Raw genomic sequence first — 14,962 nt, 5'->3', positions numbered from 1 at the left:
TCCAGCCCCTGCCTCTCGGACCAGCTCCTGCTTATCGAGAGGGCAGCCGCTGCTAAGACAGCTCATGGATTCCTGTGAAGAGGGAGCCACTCCTACAAAAACACCGTAAATGCTCTCACAATAAACGTTTTCTCTCTCTCCGGGCAGGCTCGCCCGACTAAGGTCAACTGAAAGGAAAAGAAATAAAAACATCTGCCACCCATTGTTTTCTTTCATTGTCCACATTGGACAACTGTTTTTCCACGTGTGGCATGTTTCGTTTGGCCATTGGATGTCTCGACGTTTGTTGAGGGTCGTGGAAATAGACTCCTAATCGTATCGCACAGGCTGTTTTCTCAAACGAGGCTGAAGGTAGCTGGCCGCGTGCACACTTACCGGAGTGAGTAATGCCTCACATCCCCCAAGAAAGCCTTCGGAAGGATCTCATCGAATCTTTTCCCGTTCGAGTTCGTATTGCACGCTTTTGCAGTATGCTCTATGGTGGCAGTCTGATAGGCAGCCCGTGTATGGCTTGCCGGGACCGTTATGTAAACAAAGAATGGTACGACCTGTAAATGTCTCGCCATGTAGAAAGATAACGGCTACGTAACGGTGTCCCTAACGGGATGTTTAACTTAACATGTACCTAGAGAGAATACGGGCCGCACAATTTTTATTGCGACAGCAATACATGGTTCGTTGCGCGAAAAGGCTAGTGTCGGCGTTATCCGGGGTTTTCAGCAGGCTCCTAAACTCCTATTGGCTGCGACGTGTTCCATAGCGCGTGCCTTCACAAGAAATTGGCTCCAATGCACGCTGTGAAGGGGGTTGGAAAGCAAAGCTATGAACGACCCTCACAGCAATTCCACATGCGACGTCTCCAATTCACACACGTGGCTCTAGACCAGAGATTCTGCCATTTATTACCTGGGATTCGCGGAGGTGGCGTCCCGAACACAGCAGCGTCGGCCACGGCCGGGCTCGAGCGGCGGACGACGCCGCCGCTGTAGCCCGGCTGAGCCGTCCTGATGTGCTAAATCGGGGCTACACCACCGCTCGACACATGCGAAGACACCGACACAATTCGGCATGTGAGCTTAGTGATTCATATTCGTTATTTAAACTAAATAGTTTCGTGAATTTGAGAAATGCGAGAAAGCTGACGGAACTTTTATCTTCGCTATTTATCAGAACCAGTTGCTCCATTCGGTTTTTGCAATACCTGTTAAAACACAACCGAATTGGTATTCTCAGTCCCATTCGTGACAAGCAGTGCGCAAAAGGTGGCGTTTCTCTAGCGGCCAGATGTCTGTAAGTTGTCTGTATACATTTTGTTTTCCCGCCCTGAAAACCAATCCTTAACGTATCTTTGTCGTACGACCATTTAACTCCGTCGGGTCCGGTTTACCCACGAGGCTCTGTCGAACAAGTTAATCAAGCCGTGTGAAGTAAGCGTGCAATGGACGCGAAGCTGCGCCAAAGCAGGCCCATCACCGTCGCTAAAGCAAACGAAGAAGCCGACGGAAGGGTGCCGCCGATGCGCCCGCCGGGGTGAGCACGGGGAAGGCTGGGTAATAGCGCCCTATCGCCGCGCTATCTACACTGGGCTCCGTGAGCGAAAAGCACCTCTTCACGTCCCCAGCCGCGTTGGGAGTTTCTTGTCCCGCACGCCACGAAGAACCATTGGCTGGTAGAGATAGAAAGCCTTGGTTTAAAACACAGAGAAAAGAAGTGTCCCGTGTGTTTCTACGCTCAACCAGCCCAAGACGCAGAAGGTGGTGGACCGCCTACAAAGTCAATCCAGGCATTTCCAACAAGGGAGATGCTACCGCCTGGGAGAAGCAGCACAAACTACTCGCGTCGCCCAGTTTCCCAGAATAGTTGCTGATGGCATGCACGTCAGCTTGCCGATTCCGCAAGCACTCTCGAAATTTTAAAGCGAAGCTGTATGTGCCTCACTTGCGCCGTACATCGTAACGCCAAAACGCACTGCAAGAAAACGAACTTTACCCAATGCGTTTCCAAAAGAGCACATGATGATGATGAGTGAAGCCACATCAAACTAAAAAAAAAAACTCCTACCGTAGTCGGAATAGAACCTGGCTCCATCGCGTTATGAAGCCGAAGTCTATCCCAATTGCGCCATTCTGACCCTTCTTTTTCTTTAGTACAAATTGTCTTACGAATTTTATGGGCTTACAAGGCGCACTCTATAAGCAGTTTACAAACATTCACAGTTTTGACAAGTAGAACAAGTCAAAAGTTCCAAATAAAAGTTGGGAAGGCACACACACCCATAAAAAAGGCCGAGCCATATTGGGGCTTCCTTAGGGCAACATACACGCTTCGTACCCGCGCACATTGCTCCCGAAATAGCTATTTCGTTGAACAAGGACGATCCTCATGACGATAGCTCATGAGGCACTCCCACAAACTGAAGTGCTATATAAGCAGGGAGAGATCATATGGAACTGCACTGTCTCTGTCCATCGGAAGAAATCGAAGAACATACAGGGTGATGTCTATGTCTTTCTTCAGTGTCCGTTGTAGAATGACCCACAAGAATACTTCGTCTCTACACATCCCAAAACAATGGTATACAGATGCACGTATATTACACAACCGACATCTCACATACCACAGTAAAAGGATTCCTTAGAATGTGGCCACGTTTGAACCGGAAGCGTTGACGTATGCAATTTTAAGAAGAATGGTTTAAGAAACATTTCATCATTCACAACTTTGGGTGGTCGGAATTGTAGTGCTGGGCAGAATTCGGACGGCGATCTGGCTTTCATGCTTTTGCTATGTTCTGTATGAATTGCTAATGCCCCTTTGTCTCAACAACAATGGTTGAAACTCTCAGCTTTCTCGTGAAGGATTCGGTCACTGCCGCTGGGGTTGTAGGGGTTCACAAAGTTTTGGTGACGGGGCGGTCACCATCATTGAGACCAAGAGATGCTTGTATCCACACGTTTATGATTGTATGCACACGTGCAGTTTTGTTTTTTATACCCAATTGTTTAAGGAGAGAAAGACTTCACTACTCTGTAAATGAGTATGCTCCTAATTACGTGGAAGTATATATTTACAGTGTCTGTATAGCTACATCTGTATTATGTGTAATTGATATTTCCCGCTTCTGTCCATTACTTTTCTTATTGAACCCTGCACTAGCCTCTGGCTATGGGTCCAATCAGTGTTTGTAAACTTCATGTGACAAATGGTAATAAACATTCAATCTATCAATCAATCAAAGCTTCGCTTTAAATATAAACCACTTCGACCGAGTCAAAATGGCGCAATCAGATAGACTTTGGCTTCATTACGCAACGAACACCAGTTCGATTCCGACCAGGGAAAGAAGATTTTCTTGAAGCGCTTGATGTGCCTTCGCTTATCATCATCATCGTTTTGTTAAACCCACTGTGGAAAGTTCGCCTTTCTGCAATGAGTTTTGGTGACGGGGCGGTCGCCATCAGTGAGGCTTGCAAAGCTTCGCTCGAAAACGCAAATTACGCTACCGCGAGTAATGTGTTTGCATTCAAGGCACTGTATAGTCTACTGATACAGGCCAACTAGTTTCCACGCTCTAGTGCCCCTTGAATTCACGCCAGTTCTCTAGCGCTTGTTCCTGTCTAGGCCACTCGGGTGTTTGTTTCGACCCTCTGTCTGCGAATTAGATTTTACAACGGTTGTCAGGTGTTGCGGGCAGCTGCGTGACCCATTTTAAGCGAGAATCCACTGAGTGCAACTCTGCAGTAATTTGTGTCCGCCAATTTGAAGCGCACCCAAGCCTTCCCTCGGGTCTACAGCTGTAGCCACCTGCGTAAGTCACAAACGCTTAGCCGCGTTGCTGGATTGGAAGGCGCCAGCAATAGGAGCTTTGTAAGCGCATGGAAGATATACTATTCACGGCAGGCATCCTTTAAAGCTGCTTCAAACAAAGTCATGTCTAAGAATCAGGTAGCCTTATTCAGGTTACGAAATGCTTCTGCTTAATTTGTGTTCAGGTTCAGCTCGAAGCTGTCTGAAGTATACAAAAATTTCAAAGAAGTTTGTGAGGGAAGCGTAGAAACGTTAGTTTGGAATATCAGATGTAGCTGTAGTTATTATTTATTGCAATCATCTGTAATTCGAAATTGATTGATTGGCAGTTCTAAATTGTTGGTGGGTGGGTTGGCGAGTTTATTCGGTGGAGATGTTGGAAGCCACAAGCCCGCTACTCCAGTGCAACAAATGAGGGGGGATTGATACGCTCACAAAAACTGAGAGAAAATTTTGCTGCGTCAATCACGGAATATCGACAGACAGCTTTTTTTTTTTGCGGTCGAGTTTTTTTTGGTTTTGACCTTTTTTGGGGTCAAAAATACTAGTACGTGGGAACTGAGCAACTGACTCATTCTGTGATGGATTGCTTCGGGTCGCCCCATCATGCACCATGGCTGGCAGCGTCAGTGGCAACGCCTGTTAAAGCAGCACACATTCATGCTTTCAAATCGTGCACGAATACACCCGAGCAGGAAGGCGCTGACCTGTGGGCATGTGTCACTTTGCTAGAGTGACAGCAGCAATTGTGTGGCATGACTCTTAGGTTAGGCGTAGCGTTTCGTTTTTTTTTGTCTTATACGGCTTTAACCGGCACGCGCAGCTTGACGTACATTTCCCAATGTGTATCAGTTAACGACGCTAGACCCAAAAGCGTGGCGTTAGGCCTAACGTCCCATGTTCAGGCCTGTAAACACCCTGTAAACACCCAGCTTCCTGTAAACTTCCTGTAAACACCCAGCGCCATCTACTGTTTCGCTTGAAACACTCTTTCTATTCTTGTGAGGAATGAGTAAAAGAGCTCCGCTGTTCGGCATCAGCATATATCCTAAGGGAAGAATGGTGGTTTTGGAGCGAATAGCGTGGGTTCGAACTCCTGTGATGAAAAATTTTGGCCAAGAGCTGTGAATTCTTCCTCTCAAATGTTCTCTTAATTAAATGCTATGCACTCTCTTCGTAAATGAGGGTATTTCGGTTATCTTCAAGGTGTTTTAGGGGCGTGGCGTGGCACATTAACAAGTTTAATCACTGTTCTGCATCGAACCGGAAGTGGCGGGCTGGTACCCGCCTTGGGACGTCGTATTGGTAGGACGCGTGAAGCAACGTCACACTTATTGCACTTTGCGCTGCGCGCACCGCTTGACGACGTTGAACCTCGAGGTGTGTTTGTCGACCAAATCTATAGCCATCATATTTTAGTTGCCCCGTTTCTTTGCTGGACGTGAGTCTTTGAGCAAGCGAGTTACAGACTGGAAGCTGCGGGAAGCTATAACTGTTTTTGATGATGATGATGATGATGATGATGCCCTCAAAGAATTTGGCACGTACCCACAAGGGGGGATTGGCAAGGGCTAAATCGGTTGTTAAATACGTGGGGTCTTCAAAATACTAAATTATTTCCGGAAAGAGGCTGTAAAAGGAAACGTAGTTACGAATAAAACCCGATTTACCCTTTAATTAGCACCCTTCAGATTTTCAAATGACTGAAGCAGTAAGAAAATTTTGAATGCAATTTTATATATCCCTTTTTGCAGACCCCAAATTTGATGCGCCAATAGATAATATAAGTGGAATCGAAAAGTCAACCTCAAACGCTCAATTGGGCCCTTCAAAAGCAGCTGTCTAGCTGTTGAGAAACGGCGGCAGTCGAGAAAGAAATTTTCGATTGTTTCAGGGACCTGGCACCGCACACATAGTTCCGTAGGTGAAAGTCCTTATCTGAACAGATAGAAATTAAGCTTTGGAATCCTGCAGTGCAGCTCAGTGAAGGTCACCTCGCATTGCCGAAAACCACAAAAATGAGCATCCCAGCCGAACTTTAAATGTTGGTACTCTTCAAATGATAAAAGTGAGTCTGAACGAGTAGCGTCTAAATGGCGATATCGTCTTAATCTTGAAGATGCAAATAGAGCCAGATTAGGAATTCCGAATTGAATGGGAGCTGTGACAGCGAGAGTAGCTAAATGGTCCGCTAGCTCGTTGCCTCTGATGTCCGTATGGTCAGGGACCCAAGACAAGCGTACCCCCTTCACGTACCTAGGAACAAAAAACTAATAGTGTGCGGAACAATGGAGAGTCGGAAGAGGAAGTTAATGCCGATATAACTGCCATCGAATCGGATAATATGATTATTTTTGATACATTCTGCGGTACTTTGCATAGAGCGAGAGCTATTGCTAAAAATTCGCCCATAAAAAATGGGTGTGTAATCCGGGATTCGTAACGAATAACTCCAATTTAGAGATTGTGAAAAAAATACCAATTCCAGCGTTCTCGCCATTTTGAGATGCATCAGTATAAATCACAGAAGAAGCAGGATACTTGGATAAATATTCATTTAAAATAGCTGCTAATAGCGAGTGGGGGGGGGGGGGGAAGTTTTGCAGCCGAAGGGAAGGGGTTTTGAAAGAAAACACTTTTTTATTCTTCTCATAAAATAAAGTTTCACTGCTCCTCCTCCTCAATTCAATGAACGAATTTCTACGTGCGGTGTAACGGATTAGGTAGGACCGTAGTTATTTGAACTAGAAAAGACTTCCTCGGTGAGCCATTTTATAAAATCTGCGCAAATGTACCTTGTAGGGAGCGACGCGAGGTTGCTGCGGATTTCAACTGCGGGCTAACTTATTATAGCCTGAAATTATTGACCCATCAAACTAATTATTTCTTCTAGCTTAATGACCAACTAATTGCAATCGATGTATGGAGATTATTTATTTCATTAGCGGTTTTAGCGAGTCTGGGCAGATTCTCTTTGGTTGGTAATCATTATGGTTATTATGTATTTGGGAGATTCAATGATTTTTCGGCGAACACACTTCACCCGTTCGCCTCTAAAGCAGTAATGACGGGTGGGCAAAGTGACGCCGTAAAACGTCAGTTTTGCAGGGTTTTAGATGTGACAGAAGCAATAAAAAGCACAGCAGTTTTTCTGGAGTAAAAATGAATAAAAATAAATAAACAGTGTCCGCTACTTCTAACCACTAAAAATAAAAATGAAAAAAAAAGTAAACAACGGTATCGGCTACTTTTAACCACTGAAAATATTTTGAAGAGAAGTTTGTTTCCATCCCTCTGGGAGGCAATTAATCTGCATTGTCTTGGAAAGTCAATGGGAAATTCTTAGCACGGCTTCATTCATTAAAGATCATGTCAGGGACCTAGTAAAACAGTTTAACAAAGGCAGTATCAGAATTGTATTAGAAACAAAATTGAAGGGGAGACATATATAATCTTACCTTATGTGACGGGGCACAGCGCAAATATTAAAGGGATATTGCAGACTCAATGGCGCAAAAAGCAGCGAAAGACGGCGAGTAGGCATACGCAACATAAAAAAAAATTGTTACAAAAGTGCTAATTGTTATTAGAAACAAAAAATGGACCAAACAATGATAAGAACAAGAACAAAATGGTTATATAGGTAGTTGGATATAAAGCAAACATTAGATTCCGAAATTTTTTTCTAATAATTATTTCGCCTCCAAAATAGTATCTGAATGTGACCGCCTTTATTACTTTTCGAGAAATTAGGAAGGGAGAACAGTGAATTAAATCACTGCTCACAAGATTGTCAATTTACACAAACTTATGAATCGATTAGCAAACATACATTACGCTAAATTAGTGAACATAAAGCTAGAATTCATCTATAGCTAGAAATTTTACGAAATTGTACGAAAAACAGTATTGCAATAGATAGTTCAATATGTTAAGTAATATTAGGCCTCTAATATTGTACATGATGATAACACGAGACGAACCATAAGTCCTCAACATTAATACAGATCTAATGGTTGGCCATAAATACTGAAGATTACGGAATACAAATTGTACCCCGATTGGAATGGGGACCACGAAATGCACGTAGTCATTTTATTGGCATTAGACCGGTCTTATTGGTCACTTATTTATGCCATTCCAGCTGTGGGACGCAGTGGTTCATCCGCAGTGGTTCATCATACGCTTCATCCACCCCTAAAAATTACTTTGTCTCAGATTGCCATAATTTATTTCATAATGCCGATTGTATTTTGTTATCTCCGTAATTGCAGTTTCGCGTTATACTTCGATGGTACGGGACGGAATTGATATTGTTCTTGCTCTCTTTTGTTCTTCTCAGAATTGTACCTTTCCAGTTGCGACAGCTGAATTTGTACAAACTAGATCCGTGAGGTGCTTTTCCGTGACGGCAACTGCATGTGCACGTGGACGCGCGGCAGGGCACGTCGACATTCCTGGCGCGTTAGCCCTGCAAGAGGCTCTTCAAAACACATGCGATATCTGCGAACCATGCCAGCTTTTGTGACTCGCTTCGAATTGAATATGTATCTCTAAACATACAACACTAGTTGCTCTAATACCACCTTTACCAGGGTATTGGCTTCTGAAATTTGTTGTATTAAGAAATTTCGCAAACGTCTACAATTCAGAAATAGGACCTAACGTTACTACTGTGGGGAGCTTCTTGTTAACGTGTCATAATTATGGAGAAATAAGTAGGCGGTATAAATTAAGCCTAATTAATAATGTTTTATGCAGAAATTAGTTGATTATGAACAAAAATGTTCACAGTGAGACGATAACGTTCGCCGATAAGCAGGGTAGATGTTAACCAGTAGTAGTTAAGCGAAGAAAAACCGTAAATGGAAATTGAATGATAAAGCAGTATACAGGCACTTCTTGAACCTTGACAGGTAAAACGAATCAAAAGATGCACGAGGACAGTGAGGCTGAATTTATATTTCACACAATGAGAGGAAAACAAGAATGGCATTATACAAGGTGCTTGTGCTGTGATCCATATTAAAACAAAGCGCCAGCGTACAAAGCAGAGGTTTACAGTGAAACACACAACTTTACTGATATCATACAATCGTTTTTCTGCCATTTTATAGTCGCTGTTTCTTTTGTCTAATGAGGTGAACATAAATTAAGTACTTGTCAATACATAGAGTTTATCATTTCATTTACTGTACCCCTAAAAGTTCCGTAGGATTTACTTAATGTTGTGGTAATAAAAACGAGTTAAACGGAACACATGGTTAACGCTAATAATAATAAAAAAACAAAAAGGTTAGCAACAAACAAAAGCGCTGCGCTTTCGTTACAGAAACAATTGCTGAAGATAAAAGGCAACGGGTACTACAAGACCAATAATAAACAAAAATGTCAGGTTCCTAAACAGAATGGTTTGGGCGTAGTGCAAAATTAATTTACAGCGATAGAAGAAGAAAGTATGACAAAAAGTAAGAAGTACGCCAAAGAGATGGAAGAGTCTCAGACACAAAAAAGCCACACTTTAGGGACCGCATGAAGTGTGATGTGAGGCACTAGGCATGCGCTGGGCGCAACAAATGCTGGTCATTTTGGGGTACCGTTTTACTTCCTAGAAGTGATTCCGAGTGTGTAAAGTCCCCAAACTGCTTTCCTCCACTTCTACAAGATGAGGCTCTTCGTGTTCGAGGAAGCGCCGATTTTGGAAAGATCTGAGAGCGTCGCTGCTCCGTGTAGCTCTCCTGGAATGACACACAGGACCACTGCAGAAGCATGGCTTTTGGGCAACCATTAGGCCGTATGTTGCGGTGGCATTGCTTGGCGCGGGTTGAATCGGACGCATACGGTTTTTTCATATGGAATATCAGGGAAAATATCAGGCCTTCTATTGTCACATTTTTATTTCACCAAGTTAACTACAAACAATTCATCAGTCCTTCCACCCTGCAAAGCAGAACGATCACCGAAACTGTGGTGTGTTTTACCCCAACCGACGCACCCATGCACGAAACAAACACGTTTGCTTGTAGTTTGCGACTGAGCACAGTTCCTTTTCGTTAGCTGAATTAAAATTAGAAGGACTGGAGTGTTTATACGGCGCTGTCCGTTTCCCTTTTGTAGAAGCCCATTATTGACGGTACACGGGACTTTTACACTATTCACAACTTCACTGTTTACTACGTGATTACTAAAACTAGTCGGAACTTGGCAAAATGGTACACTCATAAAAAAGGTTTTGGCATTCACTAACGGAACGCTAACAAGCTCCTTGTCCCAGCATACACTAGGTAGTTAGTAACTGGAGGTAGTAAATGCAGCGCCAGTCAGGGTTACTAACTGAAGCAGGCAGTAAGCACCACTACCTTCACTAGTAAAGTTCTAGCGATAACACCCTTCTGAGCTACGTGCGTTTACTAACTGGTCATGCATAACCTAATCATCAGCACCTCCTTAATCTAGACTACTTCCTACACCCAGTTAATTTCCTAACCATGCAGTTGCTAGTCGCAGAGCCTACGCACCGTACAGCGGGGTAGTAAGGTTCGTAAGGAGTTAGTAAATACGGCCGTTGCTACCCTTTTACGAGCTTTTTTATGAAGAGTGCAGAGACCTCTTAGTAGCTAATTGTCATATAATTTATTTCGGGATTGTTTACAGCGGTTTTCTGTAACCGTGCTCCATCCGTAGGTGGCCGTGCCTTAACAGCAGAAGGGCCTTTTACATCGCTACAACTTCCCTTTGAACTAACTATAAAAAGTAAATTAAACTAATCGTAACGATAGAGTAGTCCTAGCGACCATTTTCGGTGTAGATTAGATTGAGAGGTGCAGAACATGAACATCTGCTAGAAACTGAATAGAAACGTTTCTTTGTGTCGACGGCACGCGTAGACGGGGCGTGTAGCTATATCCCGCTCCGCTGTAAAACCAATACCATTTGAAAATACCATTTTACTTTTTTCAAAAGGCGGCATTGCGAACATGCTTCTTCATGTGACACGAAAATACATCTTGTTTTCGCCGTGATCGAATAAAGCCGCAAAAAAAAAACAAACAAAAAAAACGATATTGCGGCTTTCGTAACGGCTTCGTGATTGCAAAACAGAAGGCATTCACGTACGCTCCGCAAGTTGTAGATGCGTGTTTACGTTTTTGAAGTGAAATATTTATGTAGAGCTGTCAAACTTTCTGTAGAGTAGACGTAGCGTATTTTGTGCGTCATTGTAATTACATTCTCGTGCCAACGGCGGTTAGGTCGCTCGCAGCTGCTCAGGCGGCTGTGCTGTCCATGCGCCTGCCATGGTTTTTGCATTGTCCATTCGCAGAATCTCGCAGGCGTATAGCTTCGCTTTGAACGCTAGGGATTCCCGTGGTCACAATTGTGCACGAGGTACACGTAAAGGCTGTTTTTTGCCATCGCGCGTTATTTTCGTTTTGCGCAGCTGTTGTAACAAATCAGGTGGCCATCGAACAAGCCAGATACTATGTTCCACCGCTGATGTAAGTCCCTGGGAAATTGCGGATATCATCAATAAGCGTAAGTTCAGATGGGCGGGCAAGTGGAGGGTTTCACGAATGTTCGTCTGGTCGGAAGGATTTCTTGGAAAAACTAAAAGGCACCGACCAATGCGCAAAACAAGAATACGAGACGTGTTTCGGCTACCACGCGGGGCCCGTGTTCCTAGCTCATGTGTGTGAGCCGAAACGTCTCTTGTATTCTTGTTTTGTTCATTGGTCGGTGCCTCTAAGCTTCTTCAATAAGTGGGCAACATCAAAACAATTTGCTTTTTTTCGCGTAGTCATCAATGAAGAGATAAGGTTAATTGATGAGGTTACGCCTTATGTTTGGGCGAAACGCTTTGTCTTAGCTATTCTCGAAGATTACACAGTTGCTTTTAATGCGAATCAAACTTTGACATCCACCTCAATGCAGCCATCGGCTACAAGGGAAATCTATAAGACTTTGTCCGAAACTTCGCAGTTGAAGGAAAATTCCCCCTGAGAAGAAAAATCGAGGTGGATGTCACAATTTCCTTCGCAGAAACTTTCTCCACATTGGGGATTCCCATAACTCTGGTCGAGTTTAATTTAATGCCGCGTTAAGTATTAGCTTGGTGAACTGTTTTTGAAGAGCAGATCATCTAACCTTTGTGGCGGGATCTTTTCATGTTGTAGAAACCATGACGGACGACGACATTGTGATCACGGGCTTTTCCGCCTACTTTCCGAAAGCGGACAACCTGACCGAGTTCAAGGAAAAGCTCTATGCTGGTGTGGACATGGTCACGGACGACGAAGCTCGCTGGCCTCGAGGTACGTGTTCATCGATGTGACCTTTCTCGCGTTTAGCGTAGAAATGGACATGGGTAAAGCGCCGAGAAACATACAGGGCAGGGTACGTTCGCGTTTTCGGGCATGTCGCGTGTAGTGTGTGCTGTTTGTTGCCTTGCTAGTTGTCATTTTGACGAACAGTCTTGTGGAGCGCGATAAACCTGATAATAATTGCTATGTAGATGAAAAGTGTCGGATGCTGTCGGTGTAAATGGGGGAAAGGGCACATGGGAATTTATTCGGCTTTCCCTGAGTTTGTTGTATGCGCCAAGACTCTAGGAGCGTCCTTTGTAACCAATTACTTCCAAAAACATTCGGCTGGTTGAGGTGGAGGGCTCAGTTAGAAAGATGGAAGGCCGCTCTCTCAATTTCAGGGTTGGGAATTGAAACGATTTTATGATTCACATAAAAAAAATTACGATCCCTTCCTAGACAAAGTTGAGAGCGTAAAAGCTCTTTGACATCAAAAAAGCGTCAAAAAGTGTGTCAGAAACGTCGCTAAAGGCACGTCCAACCTCCGCTGAAAGTGCATCCACTTGACTGCCAAGCCTTCAAAGAGCCAAATCGCAAACGAAGAACAAAACCATGCGACGATTTTTCGCGCACTAAGTAAATGCATGCACGAACGATCTAAATGTATACCGATACGGGGTTTATGAGATAAAGGTATGCTATTGCGCTCCTTCATTATCGATGCGTGTATTGTCTTATCTAGAATAGTTCCTTTTTCGCGATTTTCAATTAACCATTTTGACACAACGCAAACCCCGTTTCTCGAACTACCTGTGTATCCAGATATCTGATCAGAGCTTTTTATCGACCAAGGGGTGTGTGGGAAAATGCATTAGTTTTTTCGACAGGACGCCATCTATCCCGCGAGGAAAGAAGCTTGCGCTTTAAAACACGCAGTTATTGCTCTGTTCTGTCGCAGGTCTCCATGGATTACCGCATCGTATGGGCACAATTCATGACTTGTCCAAGTTCGACGCACAGTTCTTTGGCGTGCACCCGAAGCAGGCGCACTGCATGGATCCACAGTCGCGCATTCTGCTTGAAACCTCGTATGAGGCCATCATTGACGCTGGCTACGATCCAGCTGTACTGCGCGGGCGCAGGGTGGGCGTCTTTGTAGGCGCCAGTGATTCCGAAACTCTCGATGGCCTGGGAGTCGATCCTGACAAAATCAACGGATACGGCATGCCGGGATGCGTCCGGGCCACGTTCTCCAACAGGATATCATATTCGCTTGATTTTCAAGGTATGTACGGCTGTTCAGGCTCTCTGCCCAGCGTCTCTCGTTTCGATGGCTTTCAAACAACAATAGAGTGTTAAGCGGGATATTTCTTTTAAAGGAATGCAAAAGGCTTGTGGTTATGTAAGAAATCTGAAAATCGGCGTAATTCATGCTAGAGGTAGTAACAAAGTTCTGGATATGCTTGAAGACAGATAAACAGACTGATAGATAGATAGATAGATAGATAGATAGATAGATAGATAGATAGATAGACAGACAGACAGACAGACAGACAGACAGACAGACAGATAGATCGATAGATCGATAGATACATACATAGATAGATAGATAGATAGATAGATAGATAGATAGATAGACAGACAGACAGACAGACAGACAGACAGACAGACAGACAGACAGACAGACAGACAGATAGATAGATAGATCGATAGATAGAGATCGAGAGATAGAGAAAGAGAGCGAGATATAAATAGAGAGAGAAAGAGAGAGATAAAGAGAGAGGAAAGGGAGAGGGAGAAAACTTTATTCTCTAAACAGCCCGGTTCCGGGCCGTCGTTTTGGAGAGGTCCGTTATAGCGACTGCGAATGCATCGCTATGCATTCCACATCCCAATCCAAACACCATCCACAGAGATGGTGTTTGGTTTATTGCTTAGTATTTTATGGAGCTCTTCTTCCCCTGTCTCTACCCTAGCTGTGTGGTGTTCGGGTGCCCGTTGCGTTGAAGTGATTCGATATTTAGCCTTGCGTGGATGTGTATTGGAATTGTGTAGAGGTGAGCAAAGTTGGTGTGGCGTACGGTAAATAACTCCTGGAGTACGTGACTCCTTGCGGTGGGTCGTGCGACTTTTTTGTACTGGCTTTTTAGGTGGGTCTCCATAAGTTCTTGAACTCTATATGGAGGGCCCTCGAGGCGGGCAATTGAGTTGCCGCGGATGACGCTACGTGTAATTTTTTTTCGTACGCATATTGAGTTCACCAACCCATTCTAAATAATTACTGGTTCGAATAAGGTAAGAGAGCTGCATAGGTCGTCGCGGCACAGCCCAGGGAGCCTTCATATCACCACTTTTGTTTTGTATGGCCGTTATAACAATACCACAAAAACGCAGCACAATCCCAGGACTCTACCGTAGCGTATACGCGGATGACATTACGCTCTGGGCAAACCAAGTCGGGGAAGCGCATACAGAGGAAGTCCTCCAGCGAGGCACCCGCATAGTTGTCGAAGAAGCCGCCACCGCATAATTTCAATCTCACCTTATAAGTCAGAGTTACTTTTGCTACCACCACAAACCCGTAAACCGGACAAGCCAAACATTAAGCTACAAATTCAAGAACGCCATATCCCAGAGGTCCCGAGCATTTTGGCACTTGGCTTACTTCTTCAAAATGACTGAAAGAAATGGAGAATTTACGAATAGCATAGAAAGAAACGCCACACAAACAGCCCAATTAATGGGCGCACTGCTATGGACTGCTATGCTGGCCTGCTGGCCAGTGGTCTGCTGGCCAGTGGACTGCTATGCTGGCAAACACACGACTAGTAAATTGTGGCATATTGCAAGACCGC

The 14,962-nt window shown here is 44.3% G+C and overlaps 1 protein-coding gene across 2 annotated transcripts in view; it reads left to right on the top strand.

The window, feature by feature from the left end:
• Window positions 1-14,962, top strand: part of LOC144138040 (fatty acid synthase-like) — a 115,527-nt gene that overhangs the window by 40,713 nt on the left and 59,852 nt on the right. For both annotated transcript variants that reach the window (XM_077670095.1, XM_077670096.1), the window contains exons 2-3: window positions 11,979-12,116; window positions 13,066-13,392. In XM_077670095.1, coding sequence (XP_077526221.1) covers window positions 11,984-12,116; window positions 13,066-13,392 — 460 coding nt within the window. In that variant the 5' untranslated portion in view covers window positions 11,979-11,983. The remainder of the gene's footprint in view (window positions 1-11,978; window positions 12,117-13,065; window positions 13,393-14,962) is intronic.

The sequence above is a fragment of the Haemaphysalis longicornis genome, unplaced genomic scaffold (assembly GCF_048455015.1).
Source record: "Haemaphysalis longicornis isolate Haplotype H1 unplaced genomic scaffold, Haemaphysalis longicornis Haplotype H1 scaffold_5, whole genome shotgun sequence".
NCBI lineage: Eukaryota > Metazoa > Arthropoda > Arachnida > Ixodida > Ixodidae > Haemaphysalis > Haemaphysalis longicornis.
Note: the sequence above shows the minus strand (reverse complement) of the source record. Positions and strands in the feature narration are given on the sequence as shown.